The 15,640-nt window shown below is 47.9% G+C and overlaps 1 protein-coding gene across 8 annotated transcripts in view; it reads right to left on the bottom strand.

Annotated features, from left to right (window-relative positions):
• The window catches only part of LOC122390465 (kinesin-like protein unc-104), a 186,145-nt gene that overhangs the window by 91,811 nt on the left and 78,694 nt on the right, over positions 1 to 15,640 (bottom strand). The window contains exons 1-2 of one of the 8 annotated variants that reach the window (XM_043383876.1): positions 5,621 to 5,682; positions 4,116 to 4,209 (exon numbers count right to left, since the gene is read on the bottom strand). The exons of 4 other annotated variants lie outside the window; for them this stretch is intronic. In XM_043383876.1, coding sequence (XP_043239811.1) covers positions 4,116 to 4,142 — 27 coding nt within the window. In that variant the 5' untranslated portion in view covers positions 4,143 to 4,209; positions 5,621 to 5,682. Of the gene's footprint in view, positions 1 to 4,115; positions 4,368 to 5,517; positions 5,683 to 15,640 lie in introns of those variants that run through there. 3 more of the 8 variants (XM_043383961.1, XM_043384045.1, XM_043383794.1) reach the window with 3 other exon arrangements.

Raw genomic sequence — 15,640 nt, 5'->3', positions numbered from 1 at the left:
AGTACCTAACTGATATTGATGCTAGCTCCCCCGTCGAGGTATATCAAAGATTAACGTAGAAATGTTACGGTTGTTAAATTGATGCATCATTGAGGCAATTGATCGATCATAAACATCAAACGAGTTACCGTTCAATGTGATGTGACTATGTCAAAATATCACCCTGCTTGTACACGTCTAGAGTTGGTTACGGAGGGAAGCGAAAAATCACCGCAGCTCATCGTCATTTATGTAGGATGAAGAATTTGTTTTGTTCAGGTCAGATTGTCACCAGGCCACCTTACTGAACAAGAAGCAGACCCTAAATAGCTGACGGTACGTCTTTGAGCTTTTCTTAAAACTAAGTAATTGTAATTCGAAGGACAGAGCGACGTATGATCCCAATACCATCAATAGATCCAGTGGCGTATCCAGGGGGGAGGCCAAGAGGCCATGGCCTCCCCCTTTGGCATCAAACATGCAAGTGGGCCCTTTGGGTCACTTGAGTGCAGTGACGTACCCAAGGGGGGCCACGGGGGCCCCGAGGGGCCCCTGGTCACTTGAGGGGCCCCTGGTTATCTGAGGGGCCCTTGGCTACCTAAGGGGTCCCTGGTTATCTGACAGGCCCCTGGTTGTCTGAGGGGCCCCTGGTTATCTGAGGGGGCCCTGGTTACCTGAGGGGCCCGTGGTTATCTGAAGGAGTCCTGATTACCTGAGGGGCCCTGGCTATCTGAGGGGCCCCTGCGTTACCTAAGGGGCCCCTGGTTATCTGAGGGCCCCCTGATTACCTAAGGGGCCCGTAATTACCTGAGACCCCCTGGTTATCTGAGGGGCCCCTGGTTACCTGAGGGGCCCCTGGTTATCTAAGGGACCCCCAGCTACCTGAGGGGTCTGTGATCCCTTGGTTGGCCCCTGGCCAGTGTCCTGAAGAAACCCTGGTCGCCCAAGGGGCCATGTTTACCCGGGGATTACCTGGTTATATGAAGTGCCTCTGCAGTCACATGAAGGCATTTAGGTACCCGTGGAGCTCCTGGTATAACCGGCCCCCGGTTATCAGAAGGTCCCCTGGTCACCTGGTGGGCCCCTGGTCAATTGAAAGGCCCCTGGTCACCTGAGAGGCCCCTGATCACCTGAGAGGCCCCTGATCACCTGAACAGCCCCTGATCACTTGGATTCAACGGCATAGCCAGGGGCGAGGGGCACATGTCCGTTATAAGGTTTAGGGTCCCCTTGGGCCCGAGGGACCCTGCGGTGCCAATTGGCAGCAGAGGGTTCGCGCTGGCCACGCTTCAACTGGAAAGGACACCACAGGGCTTGTGAGAACACCCCATGGTCTCTTGTGTAGTCACACTTATCTCCAGAAGGGCCCCACGCCGGGTTCTGAGGGACCTTGCCGGCCTCTGAGGGCCGTTGCCGGCCAATCAGGGATCAGCTGTAAGGGCCCCATACCCGTTTGTTATGGCCCCACGGTCCACACCAGTTTCTGATGGCCTTCACTGCCACCTCTAAGGGTCCCACACCAGTGCCTCTTAAGGGCCTACTTCGGTGGCTCTGAGGCGCCTCTGGCGCCTCCGAGGGCCCTAGGCCAGCGCATCTGACGACCACTTACCAGCGACTCTGAGGGCCTCCCGGCCTCTGAGGGTCCCTTGCCGGCCTATGAAGGGCCACCAGTAACTTTCAGGGTCAAACTGCGTCAAACTATCTTAAAATGCCATTTGATGGCCCTCATAGGCCAGCGTAGGGCCATTAGAGGCCAAGGCTGAGCCCCCAGAGGCTAGCGTGGAGCCCTCAGAGGTCGCTTTGGCGGCCATAAAAAAGCTTGGACTTGAGCGTGGGACCCTTTGACGCTTGCGTAGAGCCCTAAGGAGCCAGCGCTCAGCCCTCTAAGGTCAGCGTGGGACCCTCTAAGGCCATTGTGGGGCCTTCTAAAGCCAGTGTTGGACCCTCTATGTCCAGCGTGGGGCCGTCGATGTCCAGCATTGGGTCTTTTAAGCCCAGAGACATGGGACCTTCTTAGGTCAGATTGAGGTCCATTGGCCACGGAGACCAGCTTGGGGCCCTCTGAAGACAATGTGGAGCCCTTTTAGGCAAGTGTGGGGCCCTCTGTGACCAGCGTGAACCCTCTGAAGCCAGCGTGGGGCCATCTGTCATCTGACTCCAGACTTGAGAGGCTGGTGCTTGGCCCTCAGAAGCCAGCGCGGGCCTTCATAGGCTGGCGTCGGGCCATTAGAGACCACCTCGAGGGCCTCGGCAGCCACTCTTCAGACCTTATGCTTGTTTGGGCCCCCTGAGGCCCTAAGGTAGGGGTGGCCCTTAAAGGCATGCGTGGGACCCTCAGGGGACATCGTGGGCTTCTAGAGACCGGCGTGGGTTCGAGAGCGGCATAGGGACATCAGAGCCTGACTCAAAGGCTCCCAAGAGCCAGCGGGGGGCCCTGTGAGGTCAGCCATAGCATGGGTCTCCTGAGGCCATTATGGAGCCCGGAGGCCAGCGTGGTTCACTCTGTTGCCGGTGTGGGGCTTTCAGAGGCCAGAATGAGCCTTCAGAGGTCGGAGTGAGGCCAATGTGGGCGACATAGAGCCATCAGAGTCTAGATCAGAGCTCAAACCGAGTCGGGCCCTTCTAAAGTTAAGGGTACCAGCCCTCAACCAGCGCAAGACACTAAGAGACTGACATCTGCCCTTTGAAAAATGTTACAATCTTTAAAAAAAAAATTGGCAAAGACATTTGCTTTTGATGATCTTTAGTGACCATAGCGACGACCAAAGCAAAAAAAAACTATATGCCTACTGCTGAAATAAATTGTACGCTACAGAGCTATCGATATCGATGCCTATTTCACGTTTCAACATTTTTTTTTTTAGATTGCCGAGTGTGCCTAAAAAGGCTCCCTCACATGGTAAAAGTGGCAAAGAACCGCACCTGGGCGTGAGTTAAGTACGCTATACTACTGGGGCCCCTAAGGTAAGGATGGGGCCCCTCGAGCAGGTTTGGCCTCCCCCTTTCCAAGATCCTGGATACGCCACTGAATAGATCAATCGACGCAGCTGAATTCAGACCATCAAACACCGACCGGGTAGAAGAAACAGCAATAGATTATTACAGATGTACAAGTGTATAGGGTACTTTAGACCCGAGAAACCATCCTCATAAACGGGCGGCCTATCACCAGCTCCTCAAAGTCACGCAAATATCTGGCTTCAATGCTACCACCGAAACCCACTTTACCATCGCTCCGAAGGCCGAGATGATACAGTGGCGCCACCTATGACCGAGGCATGCCAAGCTCTGCTTATTCATTCTGCCGCGAGCGGACGCGGCATGACCATCTCACGCGTGGAATGTGCGTAGGAGACGGACAGACGGGGATAGAGGATGAGTGAATGAGTGGGCACGCGCGGGAGTGGATGAGTGAATGGGGGCGTGAGTGAGTGAGAGAGAGAGAGAGAGAGGAGAGAGAGAGAGAGAGAGAGAGAGAGAGAGAGAGAGAGAGAGAGAGAGAGAGAGAGAGAGAGAGAGAGAGAGAGAGAGAGAGAGAGAGAGAGAGAGAGAGAGAGAGGAAGCAAACGTTTAATTCAGTCTTTACAAAGATCGACCCCATAAATGAAAGGTTTTGGTACAAATTAGATGCGTAGCACTCTACCGCCACCTAGCCAGTGTAGCCTACAACTACATCCACTAGGCGGCGCCAAAAGCGTCGATGAGTCGACGCTCGATGAGTCGATGAGTCGAGAATGGTCGCCGGTCAGGTGTGGAACAAGGTCATGTCACCGCTAAGCTCATAATTACAAGCATTTTAAAAATGGTTATCACCTAACTCTCTGCGTTGGCTTAAATTACAGATATCGTATAGATTCGATGATATATCTTTTGTTTAAAGGACTCAGACCAACAACAAGCCAAGGGTCTGAGTTTCAGCTTCGTTTCAACATCTAAACTTCATAAGATAGCTTTTGATCACAGGGCACATTCTCAAATGATCTAAATAACATTTAGTGCTCATTGCATTGGAATACGTTCAATTTGTCGAAACCTTGCAAGTAAGGCGTGATAACTCATTTAACCAGCAGGCAAAAAGTGACCGTCATGCTAATTCAACCCAGCTAAGGCAAACGGCAAGGACAGTTGAATCTCACGAATGCTATCCGCCATCCGGTCCCCATCGGATTGGAGAGCGCTGGCCCAGCAAGCCCTCAGCCGCACCGCGAGCAATGCACCAATATGGACCTGCTGAGAGAAAGAAATTATCTGTTAAGACAGCTGAACGCACCCTTCTTGCAACGATTGACCCATGCTGACCTCAGTAGAAAAGACGGACAAATTTGCGGGTGGTCAAAAGGGGGAGAAATAGACAGCAGTCACATATGATCAAAATTGAGTAAATCTTGGTGAACAACTCTACGGTCTAATTCTGGGAGAAGCTGGTTACCTTTGTCAGTCGAAACCAAACTGTACATCGCGAGGCATGCTACCGACTCAGATTAGCAGACAATTATAGGCTAAAAGCAGGAACGGAGAATTAATTGTTATGATTGAGCGCGCATCACTAAAACTTTGACATTGCCACCCCAAGCCTAGGAGGACATTCATCTCATGTCATGCGTGGTGTGAAAGCTACTGACAACTGTACTTACAAAGTTTTGGAGGGATACGCTGAAACTAATGAATTCAGATGATAAATCAGTAACATGCAACAATCCAAGTCAGACTATTCCCAGTCGCATCCAAGGTTGTTTCATCCGTTTCTATTGACATGATCTATTGAACATGGAATTTCAATGCTAATGACCATTGACCTCTCAGTCACAAGTCACAACTGATCTCATATCTGGCCTCGGATGCTAGCACCACAGTTTCGGATCAGTGTGGTTTCACTTAAAAGGGATATCCTGGAATTGAAATTTATAAGGCATCATTGAACATGACAAACTTTGTCAGGTGGCGGAACAGATACAACGAAGGGCTGTCTATCGGATTGTCCTCTATCCTGGACAGCTACCGTGACTGAAATTATAATAGCAGGTTTGCCAGCAAAAGTACCCACTAGGTAAATAAATCAAATCACCATTAACAATGGAGAAATGGCAATGAGCGTACTATTGATTACACCAGTCTTTGCCGAGCCATCAATTTAGTTTAAAAATTAGCATCATTCTCCAATGGTCAGTTCCCCATTAGCTTATTGTAATTTACTGCTCCTCCCCTTGATTTGATATAACCATTTCTCAATGTTGATGTTCCCACTCGAATAATTGGATATCACATTTGCCAAAATTTGTATACCTTCAACAACATAGCAATCGGTAAACCGAGCTTCCTTAAATTAGAACACCACCAGTCGATTGTCAATTGCAAGTTAAATAAATCATCTGGTCGAGTATGTCAATAAAAATCTGCATTATAAAATTGACTCTCATAAATCGGTTCAGTAAGATAACATGAAATCACATGAGTTGGATTGTTTTTAAATAGAAATGCCAAATTGAGACTAATCCGGCACACTACCTTAGAGTTCCCTTGATGCAAACAGGTACTTACGACCCCAGAGAAATTTGCGACAACGTGGCGAGGGACGCCAGACAACAATCCACATAAAAAAAATATTCATGATCACAAATGGTTGGGCACTACCAAGAATTACTTCATTAAATCACAGGCAACACTCAGAATAGTCGAGTTGCAGCATATTTACGTCTGGACAACGAGTTGCGTTGGAGAGGCTGGAAATAGTGACGATTTCAGGACCGCAAGAATGGACCGTCATGGGAATGATTCTTTTTGAAACCGTGCACTGTTTTCGGCCGGAATTTAATAATTACTACAAAATATTTTGTAATTACGTTTCCACCAAGAATGAATGCCATCAGGGCTAAATTTTTACTACTTTTGCATTTTGTCAAGAAGCATATAGTGCTGTTATATTGCAGTTATTGCGCGTTTGTTACAAAATATTAAGTGAATAAGCGTCAGTGTTATTCATCAGTGCCAGAAGGTAACTTGAGGGGAAGGTATGCTAATTGCTCTTGTCCATCCACTAGAAGTTATTAAATATTTTGCTTTGTGTATTCCAAAAGGAGAGGGAACTGCTTTATTTGTACCTTCATGTCAGCATTGAAGGTGGATCATTAAATTTTCAAGGCAGTTTGCAAACAAGCATTTGGTCTTTCTCGTATATCAATATAAGCAGTGGCTAAGAAGAAAAGGTTGATCAATCCTGAAGTTCAGTCATTGTACCTCAACTTGGCAGCAAGATCCCCAAGGACAGAGGTTATATTGTATACCTGTCCTGTAAATCAAAGCATTTTTGTGCCTGCAAAGGCTTAAGCTATTTGTGGTGTGTTCGGAGTGAGGCTATATGGCCGTTTTTGTTGTATGTTTATGTGGAGATGGAATATAACTGTGACCCTTTGCTTGTTTGTATACTTACTATGGTCAAACAGGGAACAGCACATTCACATAACATACTTGTCTCGACTCTCACCTAGCGGCTAGCACCTAACTCATAGCTGTACCCTGCAGGATCTGTACTTGTTCATGTCTCGAGCATTAACAAGGCAATAAAGTAGCTTAGTAATCATTTCCCACATTTTCTGAGCATCTAACATGACATACAGCAGTGCAGAGCAGCTTCAGAGAAGAAACTCTTTAAATGCACAGACTCACACTAGCCATCCAATGAGCCAGTTCCTCAGTTGACCATTTCCTTGGATGCAGCTTGGCAAGGTGAGCTAACGATAGGCAAGTTGAAGGTTAGCAGGTAAGGTTGAGTTAGGGTGAGTACCTACCTATAACTGGGTGCTAACTGCTACTGCTATGCAGGTCTTGGGTAGGCTGCAAATATGTGTGACAATTGAGGTTAGGTCAGCTGTCAGGTTATTCAGGTATTGCTCAGGTCACATTTTTATGGACACTTGGCAAATTAAAAAACTAACATAACCTAATCTAAGCTAACCAGACTAAACCTACACAACTGCTGACTATAGGAACTAAGCACCTACCTACTTGTGCCTACATCTCATGCCATGTCAAAACTCAAAGTAGAGTTCCTTGGTGGAAGATTACCCTCAGTACTTTTTATCCCAGCCCTGTGAAGAAAACTAATACTTCTAAGCTCTGAGTCATTGCTGGCCATCCACAGGAAGAAACGCTGAGACTGAGAGCTTTGCAATTGTATATTGGACCAACAATCATGAATCACTATCATGAATAGTGATTCATGAACACATCATATGATCACATCGTTGCATGGATTGTCACATTGTCAATTTTATAACAATCCTTTTTTCAAGAAATACAGTAATGATTAACATCAAAATCAACATAAAGTGGATTTAGTGATCCAAGCTTTCTCCTCCAGTGGCAGTAGCAATGGAATGATCGCATGTTTCATTTGCCAGACACTGAGTACCTGATGCACATTACAATATGCATAGCATCTAAGCATAGTAAAGCTGCCAAAGTCAGAAAGTCCTTTCATTCTAGATTTTTAGCTTGATAGTTAGCACTAATTTATCTTGCTGTTGTAAGTTATCATTCAATATTCATACCAATACATCAATATGCGCTCATCAGTCGACATTTTCTGGCATGATCCTGCTCAGCGCGCTCTTCAGTATTGCTCCAAGATCTGCAATATTATAGCTTGTTTTCAGCCAATAAGCTCTTTTAATTTTACTTTTTTTGCTGATCTATGAGCCCAATCAACTTGCGTCTATCAACCAAAATTTCATAACTTGAAGTTCAACTTGATATTGATATTGCTCAGGAGTCAGGACCTCTGTTGCTGTCAGTCTCCTGGATACTTCGGATTGTTTTCAGTCACATGCTTCTTAAATATGATAAAAGTCAATCTTAAGGGATCCAAAACATCCAACAAAACGACGTACAAGAGTACGGAAACCACCAGATAAACTTAAAAAACGCATTGGAACAGAGCCAAGTGGTGCTCCATTTGCTTGTTTACAATGATTGTAGTGCTGATGTATTTTTAGGACCCTGAAGGTCGGCTTATAAAAAATGAAACGTTTTTACAAAAGTTGTAAGGCAAATAATATTTATCTGAAAGAACTAAAATATTCAAAAGCCAAACACTATGAAATACATGAATCGGAACAAAAAAGTAACCCAAAAATCCAGCCTAATTACCGGCTCCTAAAACTGCAACAAAATCAGCACTTTTCCCCGCAACTCGTTGTCCAGACGTAAATATGCCGAGTTGCAGGGCTGTCTCATCCCTATCTCCGTAACGTGTCGTGTGCGACCAATGACGTCACGGCATTGCGGCGTTCTGATTGGGCGGCAGCTCTGAATCGCCCGACTGGTGGTCTCCGCTCGACAAGCGCACGTGCGCCGACTAGACATTTGTAGTGGCATTGACGGCAAAAAAAGTGAGGTAATGCAGAGCTCTGAATATACTTGAATAGAGTCTAAGCCGTTAGTAATACGTAAAAAACGTTAGATAGGTTTCTTGTTCGTCTTGATTTGAGCTTTTATGTGATATAACTTTTACCTTAGTCTCGAGGTTGGCAGCTATGTGGGAGAGCCCTAAAGTTGGGTCATTTTCCATAGGATTGCATTACAGCCGTCCGACCCTTCGTACCAGTGACGTCACGGAAATTGCTGCTTCGGCCTAATGAGCATACCTTCTATATAGGGCCTTGGTCGAGTTGAAATTCCGATCAAAGTTAGCGTCTCCAAGGTTGAACGATGAGAAGTCAGGATGTACTAACCCGCAGGCGACAGGATCTTATGACGTCATTACCGATCAACAAGTATGAAACTGGCAATCTCCTAGAAATATGACGTCACTGAGTGAATATAGCAAGCCACGGTAGACGTTTCGGCTGATAGGCGTTAATATCGTGTAGATGAAAGGAGTAGTAGATGGTCTGAGTATTTGGCGACGCAGATTTCTCTATCCAATGTTTTTTTTTTTTTTTTTGTTCATGTCGAGGGAAACAATTGACTCGTACCGCGCAGCGGTGCGCACATGGACTGAAGGGATTCTACGGATCAGACAGGTAAGGAGATACAGAAGGAGTGACTCTGAAGTGGTCGATAGATATTGAAACCGGAATTACACAAGGAGGAGAGATCTAAGGATGGATGCTAGCCGAAGAGGAGGTATGTTGCAGCACTTTCATGTGTTTTTGACTCTGCTGATACGTCTAAGTCTACTAGGATTGGAACTGTCTCACGTTACGGAGGAAGTAAGTAAATATGTTAGGCAGATATCAGAACAAGGAACGCCATAAGACGCCCAAGCTGAGAGGTGAGTCAGAGAGAGAGAGACAGGACGAGGGAGCACACTGCCGAAGGTGAGTGACAAATACGAAAATGATAGAGGATAAGGCGAGGAGAATACCGCCGGGATGAGGTAAGTGAATTAAGTCCACCGTCGGAAGGATCGCAGCATGCATCACTCATGACGCTAACGCGCTTGAACACACATCTGCAGGACAGAATTCCACGGCGTCGGATAAAATTGCAGGATAGATTCAGTCATGGAGTCTTTCGAATCACACCGGTCAATGATCCGAAGGCGCCACTTGCGGGTGCCATGACTGCATGAGAGTACTGAGTAGGTACCTGTCTATGAGCCCAGTGAGACTGCGGTCGCCGGGGTAGCAGGCTTGTGTCCACCGGTTCGTTAGGTGAAAACGCGTAAGACGGTCTCTCACAGAAGGGCTGCAAGGGTCAGTAACCAACGTCCGGCCGCGGGATTTTAGTAGGGAAACAGAGATGTGCCGTGAGCGGCAGAGGTTGACGGACCAATCATAAGCCACCGAGGAACGCTAATAACTGACGCTACCCGCGTCGATCTTTAGACAAGTAATCGGGGTCAAATGATGTAGGTGTTCGAAGAGAGTGGGCCGGCAGAGCTTGATTGAACCAATCACACCCATCGACGAACGCTAATAATGTAATCGCTACCTGCGTTGCACCTTAAGACAAGTAATCAGGGTCAAGTGATGTAGGTGTTCGAGGATATTGGGCCAGGGAGCCCAAGAGGTGCTAGGAAGAGCACACACAATTCCAATGTTGGAATGGGGCGCGATAAGTCGTTGGGAGGTAAGAGTAAGCTTAGATGAAATTTACACTAATCACGGAGTCTATTGAACAAATTGCGTTTACTGTCCCTGATATGTACCGCTGGAGGGAGTTAGAACAATTGCTGGGAGGGACTGAGGGGTCGACGCGGGATCAAATTTATTGTAGAGGGTTGAGAGAGGTATGCCAAAGAGAGTGAGTCTGAGGGAGATTGAGGTATGCGTCATATAGTGTAAGGACCAGCGGGAGATCTAATCTCAGCATTGAGGGCGACATTAAATGGGGATGTACTCGATTATCTTTGGGATGATAGGCATTAGAAAGGGAGAGAATGGTGGGTAGCTATCAGGTATCAGATGGTGGCTTCAGGTTATGTCCTCAAGGGAGGCATCAAAATCATATGCTTTGGGGAGACATCCGTGTCCTAAATTCCTTCTGAGACAGATGCCATCCTAGGCAGTGAAGACTATATGTTGACAAGCGACAAGCCAGCCTCATTATAAATATTGTTTGTGACGAGCCCCAGGCGCAAGGAACGGTGGCGGAAAGGAATCGGTCAGCTTGAAACCAACGGACCGATCAGCAATTGGAAATGGGTGTGTAATTACGTTTGAACAAGAGAGAAATCAAACAGCAAGAAAATCAACTCATTAATCAACCATTTGAGGATCTACCAGCCGAAAACACTCACCTGAGGTTGTTCCAGAGCACGGCGCAGGTCGGCAACCATCTCGGAAAGAAAAACACCCCCGATGAAAGAAATTTTATTAAACAATAATTTTTTTGAAAACATACTCCCCACCGCTTCCGGACCCCCAGGGGGGCATCCTCACATTCGTGGCGCCCAACGTGGGGCTATGGCTTTGTTGCATGCAACATGAAATCAGCAGAGTTGCACATACCCGAACCCCAAGAAAAAAAAATCAAGATCGAAGACTGGATGAGCTACAGAGAAGAAACGCGTTGTATCCACTGGCTATGAAGACGGGATATAATCCAGCAGTCCTGAGGAGTTACAGTCCAGAGGAGTTGCAGTCCAGTTGCATGCAACATGCAATCAGCTGAGTTGCGCATACCAGAGCCCAAGAAGAAAATAAGATCGACGACTGGAGGAGCTGCGGAGAAGAGACACGTTGTATCCACTGGCTATGAAAACAGGATGCCATCAACAGCCCAGAGGAGTTGCAGCCCAGTTGCATGCAACATGCAATCAGCAGAGTTGAATATACCCGAACCCAAGAAAAAAAATCAAGACCGAAGACTGAACGAGCAATAGAGAAGAAACAGGTTGTACTCACTGACAGGACAGGACATCATCAAACAGTCCAGAGGAGGAAGAGGAGTCGCAGTCCAGTTGCATGCAACATGCAATCAGCAGAGTTGCGCATACCAGAGCCCAAGAAGAAAAATACGATTGACGACTGGAGGAGCTACGGAGAAGAGACACGTTGTATCCACTGGCTATGGAAACAGGATGTCATCAACAGCCCAGAGGAGTTGCAGCTCAGTTGCATGCAACATACAATCAGCCGAGTTGCACATATCCGAGCCCGAGAAAAACAGGATCGAAGACTGGAGGAGCTACGGAGAAGAACCACGTATCAACTGGGGTCATGGCTATGAACACAGGATATAACCCAACAGTACAGAGAAGTTGCAGTCCGGTTGCACACAACATGAAAATCAGCCATGTTGCACATACAGGAACCAAGAAAAAAAACGAAACCAAACGCTAGAAATCAAGGAGGATACCATGCTACATGCAAGAACACTATTCAAGGAGGTGATAGTCAAGCGGTCCGAAAATACTTCAGCTGTTTCGAGGCGTTGCAAGTTCCGTTGCATGCAACACAAGTCAGCAATGTGGCACATACCCGAAGCCAGAAAACAGGACCGAAGACAGAAGAAATACAAAGGTACTTCAGAAAATCCAAGAAGGTTGAGCTTAAGAAGACACAATTGAATCCAGCTATCTAGAAGGTTGCAGTCCTGTTGCATGCAATCAGCAAAGCTACATATACCCAAACCCAAAAGAACAAGGTCAAAACTGGAAAGTTTAAGGAGAAACATTAACAATTACGGAATTAGTAGTCAAGGAGACAGAAGCAGGTCCAGCTGTTCAGAGGCATTGCAATGCGGTTGCATGCAAGAAGAAATCAGCAATGTGCACAAATCCAAATCCAGAAGAACGAGACCGAAGACCGGAGAAGTAAAAAAGAAGTATTGGCATTGTGTCCAAGAAATCTGCGGGCAAGAAGGAAAGACGGATCCAGTCGTACGGTGGCGTTGCAGTTCTATTGCATGCAACGCAAAATGAAATCAGCAGTGTTGCACGAAAGCCAACCAAAAGAAAGCGAAATCAAAGACAGGAAAAATTAAGCAAAGTGCTGACCTTGCGTTCCAGGAATTGGTGGTCAAGAATGGAGAGTTGGATCCAGCTGTTCAGACGCGTTTCAGTTATGTTGCACGGAATCTACAATCAGCAATGCTACACCTAACTGAGCCAGGAAGGGGAGAAAGAAGACTGAAGAAGGTGAAGAACCATCATGACATCTCAAGAAGTTTGCGATCAATGGGACGAATTTGGACCCAGTTATTGAAGAGGACCTGTCGTCACAAAATGCAACATGCAATCAGTAGAGTCGCACCTATCGAGAAGCCGCCCAGACAGGATCAAGATCGACAGTAAAGAAGATTAGGGGAGACACTGCACTACAAAGAAACAAAGACAAGATAACATCTAGAGGTTCGAGAGGAACAGCAGTCTGATCACAAGGATCCAGCTCGTACATGCGCAAGCATATGTTACCGGTTTAGCCCATATCACAACAAGATCAAGATCAAGGGTGCAGGAAATGCAAGACATTTGACAAAGAAGTGAAACGGCAGACGAAGAGGAAGCAGTGGGAGCCAGCCACCGGGAAGGGGAGGTCCTGAGCTGCTACACAAGAGGATTCCCGAATTCGCAGCAACAAGTGGTCGGAAAGATCGTGGCAGTTCTTCAAACGCGGGAGGAGGAACCTGAGAAGAAGCCTGCGCCGTCGCAACAACTGGGACTCGAAGCTCAAAGCCTGCCTCCAGCGAACAACGGGAAAATCTGAGGGGGAGATCAAGAGGAGCGGGAGGAAACACACCAGCCATGCTACGCTAATCTTGCGGTTCCAAACTCCACAACAAAAACTGACCTGGCGTTGAGTACGGTGAAAAGGAGAAGTCTACGTGCCAAGAGCAAGTCGATCAGAGCAAAGCCAAGCGATCGGACAGGAATGGCGACCTACCGGACCTCAAGACCGCAGGAGTTTAAACAAATACGACAACCAAGTCAGGCGAGAAAGGGACTTACTCTGGATCTGTGCTACAATAACCACCGCCCGCGACACCGAGCCTTCGAATACCTCCAGAGATCAACAGCATCAGGGAGATTGACATCATCATTCGCATGGGGATCAGCCGGTAACGAATGGACGCAACTTTCCTTCAACCTCCACAGGAAACGACACCAGGATCTACGGGAAGCTCAATCAGAGGTGATTGAAGACAGCCTGAGAAGAAAACAGCTAACCTGGTCACGGAAGCCCACCAACTTGCTACATCAACAGCACGAGACACGGACTGACGTACAAAGTGTTCTCGTCGAAAGGAGGTCCAAAGGAAACCGGCACTGATTCTCGCGTCGCTCGTCAGACATCAACAGCCAGTCTTCCCAAGTCGCGGACGTGGCTCTTCGGTCCGCCTCAGGTCATGCGATAACCGGTTACCTGAGAAACAGCAGTGAAATTCAAGTTACGAGTACAGAAGAAGACACGACGCCTTCTCCTATGCCATGACGCCATCATCGGAGTTAGCTTCGTCCGAAAAACAGCATCATCGTCGAGCGGTCAATAGAAAGCTTTGAATCTCTGTAGCCAACAAAATCATCCTGGAGAACGGAAGGAGGCGACACTCTAGAAGAAAGCGGCGGCCCCTACCTAACCGGTGTCGGAGAAGGAGGGACCAAGGTGGATTGTTCCAGGCGGAAAGACATCACTCTGAGAAGAAGAGAAGTCGACCAAGCAGTAACGAAGGAATATCCAACCGAGCCTCGAGAGAAAATCCAGCCAGCCAGCAACGCCACCAGCATCTGAGTCGAGACGAGCCGTGGAAAAAAAGTCACCCACCAGCAGAAGACTCACCTAAACTCCCCACCACCCAAGCAGGAGACGTCGAAGACCAAAGATCAAGACCACCAACTGTAACGAAGGTCAAGAAGTCGTGGTGTCAGCGAACAAAACACTCGGATGTCTGGCTAAGCGGGAAAAGGGGACGAAGGAAGTATGGATCCGAAGATTCTGGATACCAAGGCGCTCGGTTTGGATAAGAAGGAAACAGCTGCAGAACACATAAACGAACAAAAGCGCCTTTATGAACCTGAGGACGTGATGTCATTGAACCATCGAACATCGTGTTGAGCTGACCTGCAACAAACCAATTCGAAGACCGGTGTAAGTCGCACTATCACCGAAAGGAATTCATGGAAACCAGAAGTTCGAGGCATGCGGGGCAGCTGAGTGAGTCGAACTAATGGGAACGCACGGAGCAGCTGGTGAAACAGAAAACAGGCCACCCAGATAACTGCAATACAGAAACAAAGGCATGGTCACCAAGGAGAGGTACGGAGAGTTGTTGTGCTCCATGGAGGACGAACAACAAACCCCAGTAACACCAATCCTGCTCAACAACCATCCCAAACCCCATCCCAACCACTCCAAGGGTCATGTCCAACCGCCAAATACTTTCCTTCTCCCCCCTTCGACCCAAGAAGCACCCTCCCCCTTCTCTTTTGTTCCAGGTACCAGAGCAAGCAACGTTACCACTGTGGCGTTGAGGCGTGCAGCTCCAGAGCACCCTCGCGGGTTACCGCCACCGGACTTCACGACAACAGCGCCCAACCCTGGCAGAGCCAGATCGACCAGGGCGTTGGCAGAGGCGTTGCTCAAAGACGCCCAATGCCCTGGCGCCAACAAACCGGACTTCACGACAACAACACCCAACCATGGAGGGAACCAGATCGACCAAGGCGTTGGCAGAGGCGTTGCTCTAAAAGCGCCCGATGCCCTAGCGCCAACAAAGCGGACTACACGACTACGACGACCGACCCCGGCCTGGACACGAGCAACCAAGGGGGTCACGCCAGGCGGCGATCGGTGGGAAGGCCCAAGACCTCTCGTTCAAGTGGCTACCAGGGAGCCACCACGGGCCGTCGTACCAACATGGAGCGACGTATGTACCGATGTGACAATATGCGCGCGGTGTGTCATTAGGTTTTATGTAGGGGTAGATATCTGATGGTGTGTAGTACCTAAAACAGATGTGTTGTGCTTACTGGTTACCCGGCTTGTCAGGCAACCACCTTACGAATGTTGGGGGGAAACGATTAGGACATGACCTGCTGTAATTAGCTCGGGGGGATGGAATACCGAAAGGGGGAAGTGTCACTAATGGGATGGTTAGGGTGTAAGCTAGGTTAGGGCAAATGGTGGCAAGGGAACTGACCTCGGGGGGATGGCTGCACCACAACCAGCTGTCGGAGGATCGAGGAGACGTTACCCATGGAGTCCAGAAACAGCACCCT

Source organism: Amphibalanus amphitrite, unplaced genomic scaffold (genome assembly GCF_019059575.1).
Source record: "Amphibalanus amphitrite isolate SeventyFive unplaced genomic scaffold, NRLGWU_Aamphi_draft 000001F_arrow, whole genome shotgun sequence".
NCBI classification, from domain to species: Eukaryota; Metazoa; Arthropoda; class Thecostraca; order Balanomorpha; family Balanidae; genus Amphibalanus; species Amphibalanus amphitrite.
Note: the sequence above shows the minus strand (reverse complement) of the source record. Positions and strands in the feature narration are given on the sequence as shown.